Source organism: Phocoena sinus, chromosome 2 (assembly GCF_008692025.1).
Source record: "Phocoena sinus isolate mPhoSin1 chromosome 2, mPhoSin1.pri, whole genome shotgun sequence".
Classification (NCBI taxonomy): Eukaryota; Metazoa; Chordata; class Mammalia; order Artiodactyla; family Phocoenidae; genus Phocoena; species Phocoena sinus.
The window spans coordinates 53272933-53295404 of record NC_045764.1 but is presented as its reverse complement, the minus strand read 5'-3'; the positions used below and the strand labels follow the sequence as shown (position 1 = coordinate 53295404).

Genomic DNA, 22472 nt, shown 5'->3' with positions numbered 1-22472 from the left:
TATTCTGACCACTTAAACATGTTTCCAGTGAGAAACTATATAAAGTTCATGGGTGCTTTATTTCATTGTTGGCTTTATGCCTTTGTTGCATTTATTTGTTTATTTATTTTTATACCTTCTCTGTTCCACCAAAAATATTGAGGTAGGCTACAAATTCTCATACAAATTCTCATTTAATATTGATCTTCTTTACTCCAGAAGTAAGATTTCATCTATATACTGTGCATCACTTTCATCACAATTCTTAATTGACCTTATTCTACGTGTTTGTCCAATTCCAACAAATGAGTATTTGAAAGGCAAGAATGCTTCTCCTTTAAATAGATGAGTAACATAAACAGATCAATACAGGCATCTTTTATTCACATTTTAAAAGATGCAAACTTCTGAGAAAGAAGTTTGCAAATATATACTAAAAACACACATAGAAAACCAAGCTGCTGCTTTGAATCTGATCAAAACTTTCCCAAGTCCTTTATTTTCTCCTATTTTTAGTATTTCTTGAATATCTATAAGGTGTTTGGGAATTTGCAAATTTCTCCCATTTAAAAAAATTTATTTTATTTAAATATTTATCAAATAAATATATTTATTTAAACATTTGTTTATATTTATTTAAATATTTATCAGACAGGAAGTAGTATAAATTTTACAGAAGTAGTCATTAAATAAAATATGTATTTTCATTCATAAGATAAATATTTTATAACCCATTTAGTCATTTTTGTGGCATTTATATTGAGCGTTCAGAATTGTAGTTATACTATATACAGGTGGAGAATGAGCTCCAGTCAGATTCAAAATATTACTAGTAACTCCTGGATGATTCCTTGACAGAATTGACATTTTACAACTCAGAATAACTCCAAATAAAATGTTGGTTTCTGTGAAAAATAAAAATATAGGGTTTTTTTCCTTCCTTTTCCCTAACTTAAATTAGCATAAGTGGTGTAGCCCATGGACGGTGATAGAATTGTGACATGTTGGACACATGAGAGCAAGTCTTTAGGGTTATAGCAGAAGAACCCAGATGTTCAGAGGCCTTCAAAGAGGGTCCATGCTGGGGCTGCTCTTTCCTTGCTAAACATGACTGTGACTTTTTGGTGATTGGACAAAATGCAAAATTATGCATGAACAGAAGACACTCTTGATGACCCATATTCTATATCAATCAAATATATTTCATCATTTTGAATACTAAAACCCCAAAGTTTTAGCTATGAAAATCACTAAATAATCTAAGATAAAATGGTCTATGAATATGAATGAGTGCTCTGAGTTTCATAGTAATGTCTTCACATTTATATTTTGCTTTATATGTGTCATATAACATTGCATTTGATCCTGTAGCAAACTGTAGAACAGGTATGTCTTTCATTTTTACAGAGAAGGTAGTGAAAATATAGAGAAAGTAAGTAATGTGTTCAAGTTTCTGAGGTTAATTATGGAAGAAAAGTCTATACTAAAACCTAAATTTTTCTCTGCAAATTGAGTGCTCTCCCTACTGCCTCATTCTAAATGACTTTTTCAGACTAGGTATAATAGAAATGCTACCTTAATTTATTATGCAACATGACGAATTCACAAAATATGCATTTTATTTCTAGGAATAAGCCACTATGGTCACTTCTAAAATTGTGTGTTACTCTTGCCTGTTTTTGAACTTTTTAAAAAATGGCATCACACAATAAATACAGTTTTGTGCCTGGCATTTATTTGTTTAGGAGATTTTTGCATGCTGTTACATGGAGGGATCATTCATTACTTTTCATTACTGTATGGTATTTGATGGTATGAATATACCATAATTTATATATTTGACCTATTATGGATGGATATTTGTCACCAGATTTTGTCTATTATGAATAATGCTCTTAGGAATATACTTGTACCTGCTTTTGGGGCACAAGTGCACCCACTTTTACTGAGTATGTACCTAGTATTGAAAGTATTGGGTCATAGAGTATATGCATCTTCAATTTTAGTAGACAATATCAAGCAGTTTTCCAAAGCAGTTACATTAACTTACACTCCAATAAATATATAAAGTTCCAATTGATTCACATCCTTAGCAATGTTTGAAATTGCCAGTCTTTTCAATTTAAGCCATTCTAAGGCTACAGAGTGGTCTCTCATGGTGGTTTCATGTTTATTTCCCTGATGACAAGTACCACAAAGAATCTTATCAAACCTTTACTGCCCATTTGGATTCCATCTCTGGTGAAACACCTGTTTAAAACTGTTGCTGATTTTTTCCTATTGATTTTTAAGATATTTTATATTTTTTTAACATAAGGTCTTTGATAGTTAAAACTTTTGCAAGTATTTTTCCCACTCTTTGGTTTTTGATAAACAAAAATTCTAAATTTTAATATAGTTTAATCTATCAATCTTTTTCTTTGTGCCTTTTCATGTACGATTCATGTGGAATTGATTTTTGAGTGGTGTGAAGTTGGGAGCAAGTTTCTTTCAATATGAATGACAAATTGAACACATATCCAGTGCCCTGTGTTTTAAAATTGAGGTATAGTTCATTTACAATATTATATTACTCTCAGGTATACAACATAGTGATTCAAAATTTTTATAGATTATTACTCCATTAAAAGTTATTATAAAGTATTAGCTATATTCCCCATGCTGTACAATATATTCTTGTAGCTTATTTATTATTTATTTATTTTTTTTATTTTTTATTTTTTGCTTATTTATTTTATACATAGTAGTTTGTACCTCTTAATCCCCTATCATGTCCCTCCTTCTTCCCTCCCCCACTGATAATCACTAATTCACTCTCTATATGTCTGTTTCTGTTTTGTTACATTCATGCTTTTGTTTTATTTTTCGGATTCCACATATAAGAGATAACATACAGTATTTGACTTTCTCTGTCTGATTTATTTCACTAAGCATAATACCCTCCAGGTCCATCCATGTTGTTGCAAATGGTGAAATTTCCTTCTTTTTTATGGCTGAGTAATATTCTACTGTACATATAATCCACATCTTCTCTATCCATTCATCTCTTGATGGATATTTAGGTTGTTTCCATATCTTGGCTATTGTAAATAATGCTGATATGAACATTCTGCATATTAATTTCATATCCTGCAACTTTATCCAGTTCATTGATGAACTCTAATAGTTTTTTGGTGGCATCATGAGGATTTTCTATGTATGGTATCATGCCACATGCAAACAGTGACAGTTTTACTTCTTCCTTTCCAATCTGGATCCCTTTAATTCCTTTTTCTTGTATGATTGCTGTACCTAGGACCTAGGACTTCCAGTACTATGTTGAATAAAAGTGGTGAGAGTGGGCATCCTTGTCTTGTTCCTGATCTTAGAGGAAATGCTTTCAGCTTTTCACTGTTAAGTATCATGCTAGCTGGGGGCCTACATTATATGGTCTTTATTTTGTTGAGGTATGTTCCCTCTATACCCACTAAGTTGAGAGGTTTTTTTTTTATTATAAATGGATGTTGATACAGAAGACCAACAGGCACATGAAAAGATACCAACATCACTAATTATTAGAGAAATGCAAATCAAACAACAGTGAGGTAACACCTCACACCGGTAGGAATGGCCACCATTAAAAAGCCTACAAATAACAAATGCTGGAGAGGGTGTGGACAAAAGGGAATCCTCCTACACTATTGGTGGGAATGTAAGTTGGTGCAACCACTACAGAAAACAGTATGGAGGCTCCTCAGAAAACTAAAAATAGAGTTGCCATATGATACAGCAATCCCACTCCTGGGCATTATTCTTTAATTTGCTAATGTGGTGAATCACACTGATGGATTTGCAGATATTGAAAAATCCTTACATCTCTAGTATAAATCCCACATCATCATGGTGTATAATCCTTTTAATATATTGTTGGATTTGGATTGCTAATATTTTGTTGAACATTTGGAATCTATGTTCATTAGTGATAGAGGCCTATAATTTTCTTTTTTTGTGATATTTTTGTCTGGTTTATATCAGAGAGATGCTGGCCTCATAGAATGAGTTTGGAAGTGTTCCTTCATCTGCAGTTTTTTGGAATGGTTTGAGAAGGATAGGTGTTAACTCTTCCTTGCTTGGTAGAATTCAGCTGTGAAGCCATCTGGTACTGGACTTAGGTTTGTTTTTAATTAGGAGTTTTTAATTACTGATTCAATTTCATTACCAGTAATTGGTCTGTTCATACTTTCTATTTCTTCCTGATTCAGTCTTCAGTCAGGTATTTGCCTATTTCTTCTAGGTTGTCAATTTTATTGGTGTATAGTTGTTTGTGGTAATCTCTTATGATTCTTTTATTTCAGTTGTGTTGGTTGTAACTTCTCCTTTTTTGTTTCTGAATTTATTGATTTGGGCCATGTCTCTTTTATACTTGATTAGTATGCCTAAAGGTTTATTGATTTTATCTTTTGAAAGAACCAACTTTAGTTTCATTGGTCTTTCTATGTTTTTAAGTTTCTATTTCATTTATTTCTGCCCTGATCTTTATGATTTCTTTCCTTCTATCAACTTTGGATTTTGTTTGCTCTTTTTCTAATGCCTTTAGGTGTAAGGTTAGGTTGTTTGAGATTTTTCTTATTTCCTGAGGTAAGGTTGTATCACTATAACCTTCCCTCTTAGAACTGCTTTTGCTGTGTCCATAGATATTGGATTGCTGTGTTTTCCTTTTCATTTTTCTCTGGGTATTTTAAAATGTTTTCTTTGATCTATTGGTTATTCAGTAGCATATTATTTAGCCTCCATGCATTTGTGTTTTTTTCCAGTTTTCTTTCTTGTGGTTCTTTTCTAGTCTCATAGCATTGTGATCAGAAAAGCTGCTTGATATGATTTTAATTTTTTAAAATTTGCCAAGGCTTGTTTTGTGGCCTAGCATATGATCTATCCTGGAGAATATTCCATGTGCACTTGAAAACTATGTGTGCCCTGCTATTTGGGAATAGAATGCTCTCTGTATATCTACTAAGTCCATTTGCTCTGATGTGTTATTTAAAGCCATAGTGTTTTCTTACTGATTTTATGTCTGGATGATGTGTCCATTGATGGAGTGAGGTGTAAAAGTCCCCCACTATTATTGTGTTACTGTCAATTTTTCCCTTTATGTCTGTTAATATTTGCTGTATGTATTTAGGTGCTACTATTTAGGTGCATATATATTTACAATTGTTATATCTTCTTCTTGGATTGATTCTTTGATCATTATGTAGTGTCCTACTTGTCTCTTTTTACTGTCTTTGCTTTAAGGTTTATTTTGTCTGATAGAAATAGTGCTACCCTGCCTTTTTTTGATTTCCATTTGCATGGGATACTCTTTTCCATCTCCTCACTTTCAGTCTGTGTGTGTCTTTAGATCTGAAGTGAGTCTTTTGTAGGCAGCTGATATAATGATCTTGTTTTTGTGTCCATTCAGCCACCCTATGTCTTTTGATTGGATCATTTAGTCCATTTACACTGAAAGTAATTTTTGATAGGTGTGTATTTATTGCCATTTTGTTAATTGTTTGGGTTTTTGGTTTTTTTTAGTTCTTTTTTGTTCCTTTCTTATTCTTATATTCTTTTCCCTTGTAATTTGATGGCTATCTTTAGTGTTGTGTTTGGATTCCTTTCTGGTTTTTTGTGTGTATCTATTATGGGTTTTTGGTCTGTGCTTACCTTTGAGGTTTATATATATATATATATATTTATATATATGACTATTTAAAATTGCTGATTTCTTAATTTCAAAGACTTTTTAACAACCTCAGCTTTTTACTTTCTAACCCCCAAGAATTACAGTTTTTGACTTTATATTTTACACTCTTTCATTTTGTGTATCCCTTAACTACTTATGCAAATATAGCTGATTTTACTACTTTCGTCTCTTAACCTTCCTATTAGTTTTGTACATGGCTGATTTACTACCTTTACTGTATATTTGCCTTTACCAATGAACTTTTTCCTTTTGTAACTTTCATGTTTTTAGTTGTGACTTTTTTTGCTTAGAGAAGTCTCTTTAACGTTTCTTGTAAAGTTGGATTGATGGTGTGGAACTCTTTTAGTTTTTGCTTCTTTGTAAAACTTTTGATTTTTCCATTAAATCTGAATGAAAGACTTGCCAAATAGAGTATTCTTGGTTGTAGGTTTTTCCCTTTCGTCATTTGAAATAGGTCGTGCTATTTCTTCTGGCCTGCAGAGTTTCTGCTGAAAAGCCAGCTGATAGCCTTATGGGAGTTCCCTTGTATGTAACCTGTTGCTTTTCCCTTGCTACTTTTAATATTCTCTCTTTATCTTTCATTTTTGCCATTTGATTTACAATGTGTCTTAGTGTTTTCTTCTTTGGGTTGATCCTGTTTGGGACTCTATGTTTCCTGGACTTGGATGTGTCTTTCTTTTCCCAAGTTAGGGAAGCTTTCAGATGTTATGCCTTCATATATGTTCTCTGCCTCTTTCTCTCTCTCTTCTCCTTCTGGGACCCCTATAATGTGAATATTAGTATACTTCATGTTTTCTCAGAAGTCTCTTAAACTGTCCTCATTTCTTTTTTTTTTTTCTTTTTTCTGTTCAGTTTCAGTGATTTACACTTTCTCACTCTGTTCATCCATTCTTCTCTAAGCTCTTTGGTCATCTTTATAATCATTATCTTGAATATTTCATTAGGTAGACTGCCTCTGTCCATTTCACTTAGTTCTAGGGTTTTATCTTATTCGTTCATTTGAAACATATTCCTTTGTTGCCTCATTTTGCCTAATTTGATGTTTTTATTTTTATGTCTCTGGTAGGTTGGTTATGTTTCCTGACCTTTGATAAGTGGTTTTTTTGTAGGAGACATAACTATGCATCCCAGCAACACACTCCCCTCTGATTACCAGTGTTATATGCTCTAGGGTTGTCCCCTATGAGGGTTGTGTGGGTCTTTCTGTTGTGGCAGGCTGACAACTGTGGGCAGTTTGGTAAGCATGGCTGGCCCTACGTCCAGTTGGTTGCCAGGCCCTGCCTTGTGCAGAGGCTGCCAGCTGCTGGTTGGTGAGGCTGGGTCGTGGGGTGGCTGTCTGTGGAACCCTGGAGAGTCCTGGGGCTGGCATTGGCTCAGTTGTGGGCAGAGCCAGGTTCTGGGGTGGGTGGTTGCAGGGCTGGGGTTCCTGGATCTAGTGTCATCCTGCTGGTGGGTGTGGCCAGTTCTTGACATGGCCGGCTGTGGGTTCTGGGGTGTCCCAAAGCTGGTGCTGAACTGATGGTGAGTGGGGCTATGGCCCAGTGGGTCTTAGGGCTGTTACAAGCCTGCTGATATGTTGGCTGTGTCCTGACAAGACAGGGGGCAGGGCTGCAGTGGTCTTGGGGCTGGTGTCCAACCACTGGTATGTAGGTTCAGTGTCAAGGAGATCCTGGGGTTGGTGTCCACCGACCAGTGTGTGAAGCTGGGTCCTGGGGCTATGCTCGCTCACTGGCAGATAGAACATAGTAGTGGGGTCTCTGACTTCAGGGCCCAGGGGTTCCAGAGCTGGCGTTAGGCTTCTTGTGGGTGGGGCCAGCTGTGGGGTATGCATTGTCCCAAAGCTTGTGTCAGCTCTCTGGTAAGAGTGGCCAGATCCTGGGGTGGCTGATTGAGGGGTCCAAGGTGTTGGCCTGTGTTGGCCTGCTGGTTGGCAGGACTGGGGCCCAATGAGCTCTGGGGCTGGCGCCAGCTTCCTGGTGTATTACTAGGCTCTGACAAGCCAGGGGTAGGGCTCTGGTGATTTCAGAACTGCTTTCTGCCTGCTAGTGGGTGGGTGGGGCCCAGGGGGCTCTGTGGCTAGTGCTTGCCGCCTGGTAGGTGAAGCTAGGTCCCAAGGTTTCTGGCTGTAGTGCCCTGGGGTTCCCAGTTCTGGTGCCTACACACTGGTGTGTGGAGCAGTGTCCTGGGCCTTCTGGTGGACAAGGCCATGTCCAGGAATGGCTGGGGGCTTAGTGGATGTTAAGACAGCCTGTAATTGGTGGGTGGAGCTGTATCCCCACCCAGCTAGTTGCTGGGCCTGAGGCGTCCCAGTACTGGTGCCTACAGGCTGGTGGGTGGGGGCAGGGCAGTGTCCCAAGGGTAAAAAGCTAAAGGGAGGCTTCCAAATGGCACTTGGCTGCATCAGTGTCCACATGGTAGAGCAGCTCCCCAAAATAGCTGCCACCAGTGTCTATGTCCCTAGAGTGAGCTGCAGTTGCCTCCTGCCTCTCCAGGAGACTCCAAAATTAGTGGGTGCTTCTGTGAATTGAGCTTTTATCACTTAATGTGCCCTGTACTTTCCTACCTTTGTTCCTGCTCTTTCTTTTACCTTTTCTGATATCTTCTGTACAAATTCTTTTTCAGAGTCCAAATCAACTGCCACCTTTTCCTAGAAATCTTGCTTCTTCTTCCAGTCAGAACTGACATTTCTGTTTCCTTAACAACCAAGACCCTCTTGTTTCTGTTCCGTCAAAGCACTAATAAATCCACTTTGAGTACACGTGAATCTATGAAGTTATGATTTCATTAATGAAAAGACTCAAACATTTATTAAACTCCCATCCATCAAAGGCTGGTCCTGCAATATTCATTCATGCTTTTAGCCTAGGTTTGCCTCTTCCCAACACTTCTTCTGTATACAGCTGCTATGGGGAATCTGTTCTGGAACATGTACCTCCCCCACCAACAAAACTATTCAATGACTCCTTGCCTGCAGAGGAAGTTAACTGCTTGGTGCCACATTTCTTATCTTCTGACACCTGTCTCATCTTACCTGTTGCTATCTTTACCCTGCACTTGAATTTTCCTAAACAAAAAATTACATACAGTTCCATGAACATGCCTTAGTTTACACAGGTGGACTCTCAGCTTAGAACACCCTCCATTCAACTTCTCACCAAGCTCTTCTTCTTCATGGAGACACTGTTTTCTCGTTTAGCCATCTCTACTCCACCTACCCCGACAAACACAGCCTCCCTGTGCTGTCTCTGCTCTGGATGGGGTAGAAAGTGTCCATCCATCTCCCAGCTTCCCCAAGTTCAGCTATTTTAGGCTCTCACACTGGAAACTATTATGGAGACTGGTCCAACCCTAAGGTTATGTGGAACTGTGGTGCCCTCTACTGCTTTCCAGAACTATAACTACTTTGCTTTCTGTCATTCAATACAAGGGAAATGCTAAAGGAACAAATGGGAATTCAGCTGATAGACCATTATTTTTCAGGGCAAACATTGAATTCCATATTAAAACAAACATTATGAAATGGTAATATATAGTCTTCTAAAATGTGAATTTCTATAAGGTTATGATATGCCTTATTATTTCACTATCCTTTCAGGTCCATCTGACCTAAGACTCTGTTACATGTTCATAAATATGGAGAGACTCTGTTACCATTTCATCTCAGGGAGAAGGTAAATATTTAAGCCACATGCTTAAATACAATTTTAAAGATTAGCTCTTAGTAAACATAGTTCCGTATGTTCAATAATATGTACTGAAATTAAACTAATAGGAAAATCATGGAAATTTAAAAAATAATTCATCAAAAGAACATAAATTCTCCTACAGTTGATTTCATTGATTAAAATAATATTGTTAAAAATTAATATCTGTAATTCTTACTAATCCAAAATAATCCCTGGTTTATCTACATTTTTGCAAAAATTACTGAATGACTTTGGTAATCTCTAAAGCTTTAGATTCACTAATTATTTGAACTCTTTGATTTGCCTTATCCTGGGAAAAGAGTAGCTGTCACTGGTGTCTCCAAACCTAGAATTCTAACACTTAGTAGAGTAAATTATATTGATTCTGATTGTTTTTAATTTAATGATTTTCACTGTCAATGAACTTTATCTTAGTGATATGACTTTTGAGAAATTATAAAATAAAGAAATGCCTGTGTTCAATTTATTCATTTTAGAATCAGAAAAGCCTTTCAAATGAGCATCTTACCTAATTTATATTTCATAAAGAACCACTAGAATCTGAGTTATTTAATACTGTGACTAACTGTATATTCAGAATAACACTTCCTTATATTTGCAACATTTATGTATTTTTATGTCCTGTTCCTTAAATATATTTACAAGTTGTTGTTTTTGGAAAATCTTAGCGTTTTGGAAAGTGCAAAAGTGCCGGCAGTTAGCTTAGATTTGGAATACATGGCATTAAACATAACTGAAGAACAGAGTGACTTCACACACTGAAAGATTAAAGATATTTTCTGGGGGAGAGTTAGAAATTTGCCTTTCTCACAATTATTCTGTTAAAAATGATTGTAAACAACTCAGTGTCACAAAAGATGTGGAAATAATAGTACACTGCCCATCATGTTCTTGCTGGTTTTACTTTAAATCTTGAACATCTCCCCCTGGGTGTTCTCATAGCCAAGAGGCAGCCGCCTCCTGAGAAAACCAGATGCTGCCATCTTAAAACCAGGACTGTGCTTGCTTTTGCACCCCTATTCCGCCCAGGCATCATTAGTGCCAGCCTCACCTCTTGGAGTGGGCACACTGCGGCAGAGACAGACACGATCCCAATAATGAAATCTCACATGTGCGTGGGTGCAGGAGGCAGTGCCCTGCACCAATGTCCGCGCCCCAGACCCGTTCTCAGGTCTGCAGACCCCAGGGTCCCTTGCTACTGACAAGGCGGCTTCTTGTCCAGAAAGGGAACTTCCTAAAACGCCCAAATGTATACTGCAATTAGGTAAGTGTTTAATTCTAATTAATCCAATTTTACTCTGACTTTCCTTCCCGTAGCGATGAATTACAGATTTTAAAAAGTAGCATCACAAGCTAGCTTCTTTCTAAAGCGAGGAGCAGACGCGGACACAGAGGCCTGCGTGGAGAACTGCGGGAAGACTGAGGCCAGGCCAGTAAGGTGCTCAGGGCTGGCCCTGAAACAGGAAAGCTCTCAAAGAAACGGCCTCCGGCGGCTGCCTGCTGACACGCCCTTTCCATCTCAGCTCTGAAAAGAGGGACCGGTGCTTATTACAAGAAGCATCGATATTCTCCCGCAGGCTACCAAGAAACTTCATCGGAAATATGGCCTATCCCAAACCTGGCCCAGCCGCGGGCCCGGAGCCCTCCCCCTCCGCTGAGCCGGCCCGAGGCGAGGGCGCATTTGGTGAGAGTCTGGCGGCCTCTACCGGAGCGCCTCTGCAGAGGAACGTTCCCCAAAGCCGGAGACGACATGTGGCGCTCGGGCGAGGTGAGAGCGAGCGCGCGAGTGCACTGGGGACGCGGGGGGGTGGGGGGGCGGAATCTCTGCAGCAGGGCAGAGCGCGGCCTCGGTCGCGGAGCGGAGCCGCAGGGCGGCGGCGGGAGCGCTGGGGGCACCGGAGCCTTTCGGCCCGGGAGGACTGGGGAAGTTCGCGCTGGCGGCATGGGGCGGTGACGCCGCACTGGCCTTCCGCTCTTGCCAGCCGGTTGAGAGCAGGCGGAGGAGGAGGAGGATGCATCCTCGCCGACGGCTTGCCTTCCCGGGCCGGCGCGCAGGGTAAGCCCGGGCGCACGGGACCGGGGAAGTGGGGTAAGAAGCTGCGGGCGAGGTCGAGAGGACGGGCGGCCCCGGCTCGGTCCGCACCCCTATCCTCGGGGCTGCCTGGCTTGGGAAGGCAGGTGGAGACAGGAGGGGAGCCATGGGCGGCCGGGAGCGCAAACTTTCCCCCGGCGACTGCGGAGGCATAGACAGCGCGGGAGGTCAGGGGGGTCCAGAGCGGCGCAGCCCCGCGGGACGGGGCACCAGGGTTCAGTGCCCACGGGCTCGCCGGTAGGAATTGGGGCGTGGGGCATCCGCCGCCGTCACTGGAGCCGACGGGCGAGATCGCCCATCCGGAGGTCCCCATCGGCCCCAGGCCTTCGAGGCGCGCAGCGTCCAGGAGCTTCCTGCAGGGTGGGCGCCGGCTCGGTGGCGGGGGTCGCGGGCGGGTCGCGCCGGCTGCTCGGGACGGGGGACACCAAGCCGGCACTGCACCGCGCGCTCCTCTCCGAGAAAGAAAGCGCCGCCCGGCAGGACGCTCCGCTCGGACCCCGGGCAGGAGCCGGGCAGGTCTGCTGGGGCCAGAAGCTAGCCGGGGAGGGTCGGCGAGCGTTTGGCGCTGGGCGCGCCGCTGCGGACCAGGCAGGAGGCCGACCCTGCCGAGCCGCGGGCACCAAGCCGGCGGAGGCTTAGCCTCCGCAGTGACGTCCCCGCGCCCACCAGCTCCCGCGAGCCCCCGCGGCGGTCCCGGGACCGTGGGAGCGCAGCCTCTCTTTGGGGGTCCCGGCTCCGGGCTGAGGGCAGCAGGAGGCGCCGCCCCGGTTTCCCGCATGCAGCGCCGCCTGCTCGCCGCCGGGACTCTGGCCCGGGTTTGGCGACAAGCCCCAGGACGCGCCCAGGAGACCCCCGCCCTGCCTTTCTCCACTCGAGGGCCTTGGATTCTGAGGTGGAAGTACCTGTTGTGTGTTTCCCTTTTCCGGAGTTGGCCTGGGGTCGCCTCGGGAAAATGTTTCTTTTGAACACGCAGTGCTCTTATAGGATGTGCATCTATTTGCGTTATGCGCATATTGAGAAGTATATGCCTTCGCTAAGGTTAGTTGCAGAGCCCAGGGATTGTGCCTGCTTGGATTTCAAATGCATTAATTAGGGCCCAGCACAGAGCCCAGAGCCAAGAGACTTTCCCAAATGCAGTGATTATTAAGTTCTTCAGTCATGGGGGCAGATTGCTCAGAAAGTGGCAATCCTCCCTTATAAGCAGTTCTTATATTATCATGTAGAAGACCTGTTTCTTAAATGTGCCTTTTCCCCCCTCTTTTCACATATTTTCTCTCAGCACCTTGCAGAACAAGGAGTAGCTTGCTGACTTTGAACGCGTGGCAAATATTTCAGAAAGGTAAAAGTATTCCACTTGTGGATTTGACATGCAAAATACAGTTAGATAACTTCAGGCATTGAATCTAATAATAGGACTAATGGGTCATTTGATAACATGGTAAAAATAAAACAAAGTATTTGAGGCATGGGAAAAAATTAATTAGGGGAATGATTCTGCACCTTGAGTAAAAGTGAAAATTAAGCCTACTGTAATTTCTTTTTATGCCCCAATAAAAAGGCCAGTGAACACAGATAACTCCTGATGTGGAGCCGTGCTGCACAAGCACAGCCAGGCTCCTTTCTTTCTGAACTGTGTGTGTTAGCAGTGTGATTTGATTCCAGGAACTGCGTCACAGAAACATTCATGTTTATATATTTTTCCCCCTTTCAGCTTCAAGATCAAGGTTGAGAAAGGAACAGTTATTCTTCCAAATTCATCTGCTTCAGCTATTATTCTTATTGGGAATGGACAATGGAATGTTCTCTAGCTTTATCATGATCAAAAACCTCCTTCTGTTTTGTATTTCCATGAACTTAGCCAGTCACTTTGGGTAAGTTATCATCTATGCTTTGATTTTACGATTTTCGGGGCACAAGTGCCTTTCAGAAACTTTGCTGAGCAGTATATTAGCAAACCCTCGCTGGCCACCTTTGCAGTCCTACACCCTTGAACTTGTTGTAAATAAATAAAAGAGTCCTTGCCCTACCCCACACTTTATTCCTGAGCAAGGCACTTGGAATAAAGACACTTTATTCCTTTATTCCAAGTGTGGGGTCTCTGAAGTGAGTCAGAGAAAAGAGGCAGATTACGTTTTCAAAAGTGGAAGAAGATGGTTCCAGAGTCGGCTGTGTTTCCTCCCACTCAGGTTAAAGCACGATTCAGAAGTTGACCTGCATAAAGGACATTTATTGCTTGTTAGACAAGGCAATGATCAGCATTCTGATTGCCCTCCTTGGTGCCATTATGCAAAGGAATTTGCCTTTAAATCCAGACCCACACTAGGCGGCACTGACAAGGACTTGCAGTGGTCCTGGCTTGAGCCATAGGCCTTGAACTGTGGCCATCTGAATGCAGAGGCAGATACCAGAAACTACATGTACCTGAAGATCTGCAGGACACCCAGGCATTTGGCGTTATCAATTCCTTTCCTCTTCTTCCCCAAATTGTTCTGGCTGATCAAAAGGATTGTCACTTGAAGTTGGTAGAGTATAATTAAGAAGTTAAATTTTAGGACAAAAGTCGCCAAGCACCCCTTCTGTGAAAATCAGCTGTGGAGGTTGCACTTGTGTGAAACATGGAGGGATCTTCAGGACACAGTGAATCTGCAACAGATCCCTACTAGTTGGCAGGAAGGAGGACCCTTCCAAGTCCATGACCTTCTCTCTGTCCTCTGGACATTTTCTGTTCTTTTGACATTCCCAGGTGTGTACAGAGGACGAAACAGAGAGAGAGAGAGAGGCTTGTGACCATCCCCAGGTGTGTGGCTGGTACATGACAGCAGTGGGGCTGTGTACCAGGTCCGTCAGGGACTAGTCCAGCCCTCAGCACAGTGAGGAATGTGCACATTAACCATGCCTGTAGGACAGGCCTCTTAGCCATTCAGGGTATTCCCTTGGGAAAGAGCATTAGTTGTTATTCTTGCCTTGCTGCTTGTCTTGAGTGGTTATTTCCCTACCTGTGCCTTTGGTTTCCTTATCTATTCAGTGAATGTCTTCCTTTCCATGTCTTCCTCTCCCTGCTGCTAAACCTTATAGGATTTAACCATGATGTTCCTACATATATCTGCATGAGAAGTGTGTTTAGAAGTGAAATCATACACAATATTTAAATTTCCAAGTTAATACATTAGGTAGTTAATTTGCTTACTATATATATCGCATATATTTAGGAGTATTTCAGAGGTAAGAAATAGGCTAGGATTGAGAACATGTATTTTTTCCTAAGATTTTGGTCAGATATATTTTTGTGAATCTGCATTCTGTAGTCACGAAGGTATTATACTATGGTGGATGAAAGTCTGAAATATGAAGGACTGTGCATACCGAGTTTAGCCATTAGAAGCAGCTATACTTTATTTCTTATTTAATTTGATGGCTTTCTGAGGTCATCTTCAAAACAGAGATATATCTGTTAGTTTCTGGAAGCTAATACAGAGCAAGTGGTAGAATACCCCTCAATCTCCCTAGAGAATTAGCTGTTGGAGAAGTTTTGAATCTGTTAGATATAAGGTCAATAGTCCATCCCAAAACAATACCTACTGACTGCAGAAAATGCGTGAGACACAGAATAGTATGTGAAAAAGAAAAACATCCTTAATTCCACCACACAGAAACAATCATTCTTCATATTTTGGTGTGTTTTCTTCCCCTTGCTTCTATGCCTAGCTTTATACAGTTGGGATCATACTGTGCCTTCAGTTTTGTGTTTTTGTGCTTTCTTCATGCCAATACTTTGTTACTACAAACTCTTTGAAATGTATGATTTTAAATGGATGAATATTATTACAGTGCATAAATGCTTCATCATAGGCTACTTCCCTAATTTGGGGTGTTTACATTGTTTCCAATTGTGCTGTTATTGCATTTTCCTACAGTGAACATATTTGGCTTACAATTGTTTTAAGTATTTGAGATCATTTCTATTAGAAGATCTTCCTGTAAGTGGGATTTTACGTCAGCTCCCCTGAGTACTTTTAGCTCTTGGTCCTACGTGTCCAGTTGCTTCTGAGGACCAGGACCAGCAGCAAAGCAGGAAGCCCAGCAGGGTGTGGTTTTCAACAGAAGACATCTTGACATCTGAGGGCACAAGTCCCTATTTATTTCCCTTCTTATACAAGGCTCCTTTCACTTGCTTATTACTATAAATGAACTTAAGAATAATTTTGTCAAATTGCAAAGAAAGTTTCAGAACACTTATTTGGCTTAAAATCTTGACAAAATAATAGCTATCGCAATATGGAGTGCCTATTTGTTATGTTGTCTGTTTTAGATAAACCCTAGGAGGAGCCTTATGAGCTAAGCATCATTAGCCCTGTCTTATGGTCGGGAAGGCAAGAGTAAAGGATGGCTAACTGGGGAAGTTCGCCAAGCCGGTCATGCTGGAGTTCCGTCCTCAGCCCTCCTCAGAGTGAACCTGCCTGGTGGTCCCCTCTTGATTTCACGTGGTTTGCAGGGAAGGTCTAAGTCAGACTGATCTATAGAGGAAGGAGACGTAATTTTGAAAGGTATTCTCTGCATTGGAGTAGAGAGAGTTTTCTGTTCTGAAATTACAGGAAAAAAAGTGTTTGGGTAAGCTCTGTTATTTCCCACAAAGAAAGAGTTTATGTGATTTGGTTCTAAAGAAAGGTGAACGGGGAAGCATGTAAGGCCTTAATTTGAACATTGTGGGACAAGAGAAATGCTGATGCCTGTAAATACATAAAGGAAACCAGACAACTTGTGGAGGGTTAGGAGGGTGACAGGAAACCAGTCAGGGAGCAGAAGGAAAGAGGCAAGTACACGTGTGCTTTTGTGCAGTACAAAGTTATACCCAGTATTTGTGAAAAGCATGTGGATTTGGCAATCAGGAAATTTATAAATGTGATAAGTAAAATGTATTTTACTGTGATTATATAAGATAATGTGAAATTGTTTTGAAAATATATGAGTCTCATTTCTTCTCCTTCTTCTCCCTTTTATTTTCTAAATTTTATCAGAGCCACCAGTAGCTCATTTTCAGTAGCCTTTGTAATTCTTCTGTTAGTTTTAAGTTATATAACAGAGCATGAGTCAAGTGTATAACAGAACAGAGGCCTATTTGGCTGTCAGCCTTATGCAATGTCACGTTTAGAGACATGATTTAATTTGAGGCATTATAATTATTTTAATGAGACCAGTAATCAAATGTACATGGTAAAAAAAAAACTAGCACAGAAACAATAACAATGTCTGAATCAATGTAATGTCAAACTACATAATATTAAATTTAATCTGGAATTAGTTTATCATCATTTGAAAAATCGCACTTTATCAGACTTGATTGACCAGTGATAATTGTAAGATAAATTTGAGGATTATCAACTCAATGATAAGGTAAAATCTGATTCCATTCATTTAATAGTATTAAATATTTTTTAGAGGTTTATCTATTGGAAAATTAAAAATGCATTAGAATTTTATCACATGGGAACTACAATTCAAATAGACTTTGGAAAACAGTATTTTATAATTGGCAATTATAGGCAGATTCTTGTAGAAGTAGCTTAAGAACAGGAACAGATAAGGTTCTTCTTTATCTGTCTACACAGGTGTGCTAACCAGGACCTTTGGTTTCACGAAGAGGGCTTTTTCATACACGTTCCCAAGGACAGTTCTCTTCTTTTAACTAGAGCAGAAAGTATACTCTCTCTGAGTCATTTAAGTACTCACAATGTCTTTTTAAATGGCAAGTTCTCTCTTGTGAATCCCCAGATGGCAAGTTCTTCTTGCCTGTAGCTGCTGGTTCACAAGACCCAGGAAAAAAGTCATCTTAACAATTGTAAAAACACAGAGAAGTGCTGTGAAGCAGTTAGGACACACACAGGTGAGGGGGCGTCTAAGTGGAGGCTGCAGAGATGGCCAGAGATCTCACATATAGTAAACATTTTAGGTGACTAAGATCCTGCTACAGAGTAATGCCCAATATTTTTTAAGGCACCAAAAGAAAATACTTCCAAATTACACACTTTGTAGAAGAAACTCTTAGCAGGTTTATCATGCCAACAGGCAGTGAGCTAAGACAAAGCTTAGAAGGACAGTCAGCCAGAGTCGACCCAGCCAGCCCTGTCTGGCCATCAGCTCCAAGATGAGTCACTAGCTTGGTTCAAGGGGATAAGGAGAATGTGGGCTTTTGGATTTTTATAAAGGTGCAATTGCATAACATGCATATTTTAATTGGTGTGAAATTTCAAAGGAAAATATTAGAATCAAAAGTAGAAAAATCTTATCATAGAACTATGGTGGCAGCAAAAATAATTATCAGTGTTTACATGAGTATTTCTCCTTCATTTCCAGAATGCATTTTCAAAAACATGTACTGTTTAATTTTCACAAAACCCTCACTTTTTAGGTGAAAAGAGCTCAGGTGATAGAACACAGAGAAACATGTCTAAGTTTCATCATTGGAAAGTAGAAGAGTCAGGATCCATCTCTAGGCTCAGGGCCTGGGCTAGCACCCTCCATGCAGGACCTTTTCCAGAATGTCTGGATATTTAAGATGCAACGAAAAGGGATAGAATGGGGGAAAATCTATACTTTGAAATGTCCTAACCTAGAACTCAAATAACACGGCTCTAAAGATAGTTGGTTTATCGTAGCCTGAATAAAATCAAATACAAAATATGTACTATGAAATATAATGTTATAGAGAGGGAACCATATTATAGGAAAATTAAGATATACTATGAAACTGGCTTTAGCAGTTCATTGAAAATTCTGTTTTATTTGTATTTATTTAACAATTTATTTCAAGGTCAAAAGGCAAACCTAAAAATAAATGAAACCCAGGACAAGTTCATTTTCAGTTTTAACAACAACAGATAAAATTGGGCCATAACTCTATAATCAACTTGGTTTCTATTTCAGGGATGTAGGTGTCATTTTGACAGAGGATAGTGAAGCTTCTCTGTGTGGCAGCAGAATTACTAAGCCTGCCCGCAACTCAGTTTCCTAATCTCCAGGTGGAGTTAATAATGGATCCTATGTCACAGGGTTGATGCGAAGGATAAATGGCTGAATGAGTGCTAAATGCTGAAACATGGCCAGGTAGGAAGGGAGTGCTAAGTCCAGGCTAGCTATCCTGGGTGTTATGACCAGGAGACTCTGAGGTTTACCAGACCCATGGGGTGGGCACGGCAAAGTCATGTCAGCAGAGTCTCCCTTGCCATGTGAGGGAGCACATTCAGAGTCACAGGTTCTGGGGATCAGCATGTGGGCATCCTGCAGTATGGTGCCCTGTGGCTGCATCAGTGTTTATTGAGTCCTTCCTACGTGCCAGACAGTGTTCTAGGTGCTGAGACTCTGTGGTGGGCAGGGTAGAGCATGCCTTCCAGGAGGACTCCTTCAAGTGTGCAGTAAACACATACTTATCAGTTGGGTCACAAGGATTGCTGAGAAGAGTGATCAGAGTAAGAGGTAGTGAGTGTGCTGGAGAGAAGTGCTCAAGCAGATGTCTAAAGAAAGTGAGCATGTGAGCAGTGCCCTTCATGGAGATGATTGGACAGGTGAGAGAAGCAGCAGATACAGGATGATGAGGAAGCAGTGTGAGGAAAGGGAAGGTTGGTGGGAGGCAGGACCAGAGAAGCAGTTGGGAGGGTCAGATCATGAAGGACCTTGTAGGCCACGCTAGGTAGCATCAGGACGAGCAGTTGGCTGTTGAAGAGTCAAATATGAACCCATTGAGATGTGACCGTAAAATGACAAACGTTAAAGCTGACTCTGGCTGCCGAGTGGAGAATACACTAAGAGTCTAAGGTGGGCAGGCTTAGTAAAGGAGGGACCAGGGAGGAAGTTAAGAGGCAAATGCAACGACCCAGGGGAGGGGCATTTCGGTCAGCAGGGTCTGTTGATGGGCTGATGTGAACGTGAAAGAAGAGGAGTCAGGGATGATCTCCCCAGTGCTTGACCTGAAAACATGATGGGTTCAATTGGCTGTTGTTGAGCTGGTGGGGACAGTAGGAGAAGAGGCTGTAGAGAATCATGAGTGCAGTCTTGGACCTGTGAGATGCTTAGTAGATATCAAAATGGCCAGGCAGGCCGTTGGACATACAGGTCCGGAGTCAGAGAGAAAGAGGTTGGGGATGGAGACATGAACTTGAGAGAGACATTTAAAGCCATTAGATTGAATAAGATCAATCAGACATTGAGTGTAGACTGAAAAAGGGTCCCTGGACAGCCCTGGAACACACCAGGGTTTAAGGTCAGGAGGGTAAGAAGCGGGCAAGCAAGACTGAGGAGAAGACGCCAGTGAAGATAAGAAGAAGAAAGAGAGTCATGTCCTGCGACTGAGCGGAGAAGTGTTGTAAGAAGGGGACGTGGTCAGCTGAGGGCTGAGACTGGACCTTTGGGTTTGGCAGTGTGGAGGAGCAGCCAGAAGAGAGCTTTAACTGGGAGGCAGTTAGGCAAAGCCCGAGTGGAGTGGGGCAAGAGAAGGGCAGAGAGACAGCAGAGACTTTTGAGCAGAAAACTCCAGTGAGTTTTGATGAGAAGAGAGACTAAGGATGGAACATTAGCTGGGATGGGATATAGGGTGAATGAAAGACTTTTTAAAGACCTGATGTAATTACTGATAGGAATGGTTGGGGGGAGGGAGACCCATGTGTGATAAGCACCAGTATGATTCATGTGCTTTATAATCATATATGTGGGGCACCCAGTGTGGCTGGGGGGAGGGAAGGGGCTGAGTCTAGAGAAGTGGGCAGAGTCAGATGAAGGAGGTGTGGCCTGCAAGACCAGGACCTGGGTTGCACCTTGCAGGTGGTAGGATTCTGAACCAGGCTGCAGTGGTTGGGGACAGGAGTGGAGCGTCTACATGGAGTGTGGCAGACAGGGGTAGGGTGGACTTAAGCACTGTCTAGGGAGCTGACAGGCAGGACCAGGGGCACCTTTGACAGGGGCACCATCTAAGAGTTCTGGCATAATGTTTTATGGCCATGACTTTATCCACATAAAGCACACATGTCAATCCATGTTTTCCACCATAAGAGGGAACAACTCTTATTTGGAAACTTGGGGTTGACTTTCATGTCTGGCTATATCCACCATGGTTGTTTTTTTTTTAATTTTACATATTTTTTAACATGGTTAGCTAAAGTGGCGTGCAATGGAAATTTGAAGAAAACATCACAAAACCATGCCATTTAGAGGTACTTATTTAGTGAGCTTAAAGTAACAAGCAAATAGACTGAAGATACATTTATCAGAAGTAATTAAATACTGAAGAAAAATGCAGAAAGAAATGCAATTCAAGAAAACAGATAAGCTGCTGCTTAAAAGCAATTCTGTTCCAGTCCCAAAGTAAGTTCACATTAAAGCTGGTCTGCAGATGCAATTACCTATCCTATTTTATGGAAATCAAAAAACGGCTGTCAGCATAAGCAGAGATAACATCACAAGAAATGTGTCACACATTGCCATCAATAGCACCATTTGTGGTATGGGACAAAAGATATTTCTTCCACAGAAATGATGACATAGCTTGAACTTGAACTTGAACTTGAACCCTTTACTGAACTAAGGAGACCTCATCAGGCATCACTTGGTAAAATGAAGCACGTTTAGAGATGGACTCTACCTCATAGTATTATTATTACTAGTAGAGATTGTAATACTGATAGAAAAGATACATTGGAGTAAAATTTCCTCAAAAAGAAAAAGACTCTTAGATTTGACTACCAGTACAACCCTTTGCTCACTCCTCGTTCAGAGTAATGCATGGATTCTACTGCAGGTTTCACCCTGTGTTCGTAATTGATTTTGGAGACAGTTCTCTTGGGATCCCTGCCCTGCTGTATTCAGACTCCTCCCTCCCCATTCCTCCCCGACTCCCCGTCAGAAACCCTGCTGATGGCCTCATCCATCCTGCCTCTATCCCCTGCCATCACCTGAGCAATGGGTCTCTACGCCTTCAGTCTTTCCTCTTCTAAGTCCATCATCCCCAAGGTGCCCGGGGGCCACAAGGAAAGAAAATGCCCCTGTTAAGATGTTCTGAGTTTCCCACCACCTTCAGGCTAGATCCTAGAGGTGGAGCTTTTCACATGAATACGCCATGATTTGAGCCACACACGTGGCTCTTCTCACCAGAGTTCAACGTACCCTCTGCAAATATCAGTATTTCTTTTCTTTTTTAAAATTTTTATTGGAGTATAGTTGATTTACAATGTTGTGTTAGTTTCTGCTGTACAACAAAGTGAATCAGTTATAAATATACATATATCCACTCTTTTAGATTCTTTTCCCATATAGTTCATTACTATAATGAGTAGTATTAGTATACTCATTAGTAATGAGTAGTAGTATACTCATTACTATAATGAGAGTATTGAGTAGAGTTCCCTGTTCTATACAGTAGGTCCTTATTGGTTATCTGTTTTATATATAATAATGTGTATATGTCAATACCAATCTCCCAATTTTTAGTGCCACTGCTCACAACCCCTTCCTTTAGCTTGAGACCTGATCTTCATGCTTGAAAGCTTAGGTCTGCTTACCTCTCCTCTGACCCCATACAGAGCTTGATCCCTCCCCTTTGGGTACGTAGAATGCCCTGCATATTGCAAAGATTCCTGCACCAACCATATTCTACAGAAATTCTCTGGGAACATGGCCTATTCTTTTAGATGCAGTCATGTTCCCTAGGTTGGGGATGCCACCTTTCTCATTGACACCACCAGTCCTCACCACAATACCAACACATGGCTGATGTCCACAATACCTTTGTTGAGCTGAGCTGCTGGGATAAGCACTGGGCCCAACCCGAAAGCCTCTCTGAAGACGTGACAGAGAAGAGACACTCTCTGGGGTCATTTGGAGTCACTCTGGCAGTTGGCTCACCTTTCTGTTTCCAATCTAGACAGGCTTAGAACAGTACCTCTCCCCCATGGCTGCACATGAAGATCACTTGGGGACATTATCAAATACG

General features: G+C 41.5%; 1 protein-coding gene across 3 annotated transcripts in view; it reads left to right on the top strand.

Moving 5' to 3' along the window:
* Positions 1-11129: 11129 nt before the first annotated feature.
* GABRA5 (gamma-aminobutyric acid type A receptor subunit alpha5) overlaps positions 11130-22472 on the top strand; it is a 102856-nt gene continuing 91513 nt past the window's right edge. Inside the window, exons 1-3 of one of the 3 annotated variants that reach the window (XM_032623041.1) lie at positions 11130-11173; positions 12777-12836; positions 13209-13368. In XM_032623041.1, the coding sequence (XP_032478932.1) occupies positions 13283-13368 (86 nt within the window). In that variant the 5' untranslated portion in view covers positions 11130-11173; positions 12777-12836; positions 13209-13282. Of the gene's footprint in view, positions 11174-11195; positions 11462-12776; positions 12837-13208; positions 13369-22472 lie in introns of those variants that run through there. The other 2 variants (XM_032623040.1, XM_032623039.1) reach the window with 2 other exon arrangements.